The 3,418-nt window shown below is 44.8% G+C and overlaps 1 protein-coding gene across 1 annotated transcript; it reads left to right on the forward strand.

Annotated features, from left to right (window-relative positions):
• The first annotated feature begins 1,957 nt into the window (after nt 1–1,957).
• Nucleotides 1,958–3,115, forward strand: LOC139787304 (uncharacterized protein F54H12.2-like). The gene is made up of 2 exons (XM_071726369.1): nt 1,958–2,709; nt 2,779–3,115. Exons 1-2 carry the CDS (start codon nt 1,958–1,960, stop codon nt 3,113–3,115), a joined length of 1,089 nt encoding a protein of 362 aa, XP_071582470.1.
• The last annotated feature ends 303 nt before the right edge of the window (nt 3,116–3,418 follow it).

Below are 3,418 nucleotides of genomic sequence, written 5' to 3' on the forward strand. Positions count from 1 at the left end.
TAGAGAAAAACTCCGGAGAAGAGTTTATCGTCGATCGCGTGATAAAGACAGGGGGCACGGCGCTAATAAACAGGTGTAGTTAGCTGGCGCGGTTATCCCAGCAAGTTCGACTCTTGGATCCCCGCTTCGAATTTACTTCTCTTCCTCAAGATGAGGGACGACCAATTTCTCATGGTTCTTCCGAGCAATAGCAGCATGCGCTATTTCCCAGAAAATAGAACCTCGTCATTCGTTACGGAATTACCTCAATCTGTACACTTACACGGTGAATGGGAAGTGGCGCTTAGCGAGATTCAATTTCCCAGTACTCTTTTACACTTGCGCTATAAGGAAAATGAAATCCTCTTCTACGATACTAAACCGGAAGAAGAAAAAGAGAAAGTACAGGTGGCGAAAAAAAAGCACATTTTCGTTCGGACTTTACAAAAATACCAGAGAACTTATCTCGGCGATTAATGAAGCATGCAAACAAGCTGACTCGCACTTTATTTAGATCAACAAGAGAAGACTGGAGGAAAAACCACATCAGCATTACTTGTAACGCAAGTGAATGCAATCTAATACATCATATGTGCCTTTCCGATACTCTTCTACAAATACTCGGTTTTAGGTCATGTTCTTCTCAATAATCCCGAATACTATGGCGAATTTTCTGTCAGACGCTACGCAATTTATCCTTTTTCCAACCAAGCGTTTACTGCAAAAATATATTAAACTTGGTCATATTAGTGAAAATAGTGATGCGCGCGAAACAGCTTTCTATAGTCGTGAACCTTGTAGTTTGCAGCGCGGTATTCCAGATAAAATGTTCGTTTATTGCGATATTTGCGAGCCTTATGTAACAGGTGACGCGCAACACCTCTTCTCCGAATAGTGCCGGTCGAGACATACCGCTATAATCACGTGGACGCTTACGGAACGAATCAGGTGAAACATTTCTCCCCGCTGCATTATATTCCATTACGCAAAACAAATTTCCGCACGATTGAAATAGATATAAAAGATCAACTCGGAAAAAATATACCATTCGAATCCGGGACGCTGACGGTGACATTGCACTTTAGACGTTTCCAGTACAACGCGGTGTGTTGTCGTCGAAAAAAAAAAAATAAAAACTAAATTCAGAGCCATGGACTACGAATATTACGATTCACATCAGAGTGGACGAGGCGGAGGAATTCCACGAGTTTTCGTCGGAGCATCCTATCAACGAGGTCATGGAATCGGTAGTTTTCTCGGAGGATTATTCAGAAAGGTGCTGCCTTACCTAAGTAGAGGCGCGCGAGCGGTCGGTAAAGAAGCTTTACGCGCGGGTATCAATGTGATGCAAGATGTCGAAAATGATACGCCGTTGAAGGAGGCGCTCAAAACTCGTTTCAAGGAATCGAGTGGAAATCTTAAAAGAAAAGCCCAGGAGAAGATAAGCAGCATGATGAAGGGATCGGGATATAAAGTATCCGCAAAAAATCCTGCGTTTCAGTTTCCCTTTGGCAACCACACCAGTCACGTCGCAGTTCGTAAACGTCGTCGTCCTCAACGGTCAAAAGAAAATCGTCAAAGAGCAAGCAGAGGAAGAGAATAACGATCAAAAAATCATCGAAGAAGAAGAAGACTCGTGCTGTAAACAGAAAGTCATCTACCGCTACGAGACAGCGTCATCGTCGAGTCAGCGTCAAGAAACGCAGCGTATCCGACATATTCTCTTAATCGTCGCGCGCGCGCACACGAAGCAAGAATTCAAGGAGCGGAGGAGGAGGATAAGCATGTCTTTTCTGCACACGCACTCGAGTGAGTGTTTAAAAAGCGAACTCGATTTCTTCTCATTGCCGCCCACTCAAACTAGTATCGAGAGCTCGCAATGGATCTATTACAAGCCCATAACTTCCCTCGGGGACGACGCGCCTATAGAATTCGTCATACCCGGTCACGGGGAAGACTACTGGACCTCACGCACACCATGTTGAGCCTTCGCATACGCGTAGAAACTTCTCCCCTAGCAGGCGGCGGTGGCGACGGCCAAACAAGTACACCAGGCGGACCTGCGTTCAAAGTAGGCCCTGTAAATCATTTACTGCATTCCATGTTCAATCAAATCGACGTATATTTCAATCAAAAGCTCGTCTCGCCCCCAAACAACGCCTACGCGTACCGCGCGTACATAGAGGCGTTGTTAAATTATTCTTCACCCGCAAAAACTTCCCATCTGACCTCTTGTCTGTGGGACATGGATACCCCCGGACTCATGGACGCACTCGTAGATTCAGAAACACCAAATCCGGCTCTCGTGAGACGCGCTCGTTACATTCACGAGGGACACGCGCTAGATCTCATAGGTCATCTTCATTGCGACGTTTTCAATCAAGATAAATTTTTAATTAACGGTGTGGAGGTTAGAATGAGACTCGTTCGTTCGAAAGATTCGTTTTGCCTTATGGAAAATACTTCGACGTCGAAAATACGCATTCTAGACGCCAGTCTGCTCGTGAGAAGAGCAAAAATAAGCCCAGGCGTTTTACTCGCGCATGCGAGTATGTTGAGCAAAACTACCGCCAAATATCCCCTTACGAGAGTCGAAGTTAAAACATTTACGATTCACGCTGGTCTCGTAGGAGAATCGATAGACAATGTAATACTCGGTCAACTGCCGAAACGAATAATAGTCGGTTTTGTCGATAACAGAGCGTTCAACGGAGATAGAAAATTAAACCCGTTTAATTTCAAAAACTACGGTATAAATTTCTTTTCGCTGTACGCCGACGGTATACAAATTCCCAGTAGACCGTTACAACCGAGCTTCTCGAGAGACGAGCCACTCTACGTCGAAGCTTATCACACTCTCTTTTCGGGAACCGGCATACACTTTTTGAACGAGGGTAATTCCATAAGCAGAGAAGATTACGCCGAAGGATTCACACTTTTCGCCTTTGATCTTACACCCGACTTATCCGCCAATTTCGCCGGCCATTGGAATCTTGTGAAACATGGCAGTTTACGATTAGAAGTGCGATTTGAAAAAGCACTTACTACAACCGTTAATTGTATCGTTTACGCCGAGTTCGATAATGTTCTAGAAATCGACTCCTCTCGTCAAATCATCGTCGACTTTGCCGGTTAACTTTATTTTTACCCCACCACTATATATTTTACCCATCGCCATTTTCCTGCGTAAAGTCCTGTGAAAAGAGAGAGATTCAGTTTCACTCGAGACACGGACGTCGACGCTTCGCTTGAAAAAAATAGAGAGTGCATTTTGAACTATGGATCTGACCATCGACATACAAGGTTTCCGTGATGTCAACGGAAAGTTTATTCCGAAAGAAGTCGCAGTTGTCGCGATTAACGCGGCAATCACCGGACACTGGATTATGTCGCCACCCTTTCCATTTGACGATCTACCCGAAAAGACAAGACGAGAGAA

This window comes from Temnothorax nylanderi, unplaced genomic scaffold (genome assembly GCF_030848795.1).
Source record: "Temnothorax nylanderi isolate EJ_2023f unplaced genomic scaffold, tnyl_v1.0 TNYL_tig1414_pilon, whole genome shotgun sequence".
In the NCBI taxonomy this organism is placed as follows: domain Eukaryota; kingdom Metazoa; phylum Arthropoda; class Insecta; order Hymenoptera; family Formicidae; genus Temnothorax; species Temnothorax nylanderi.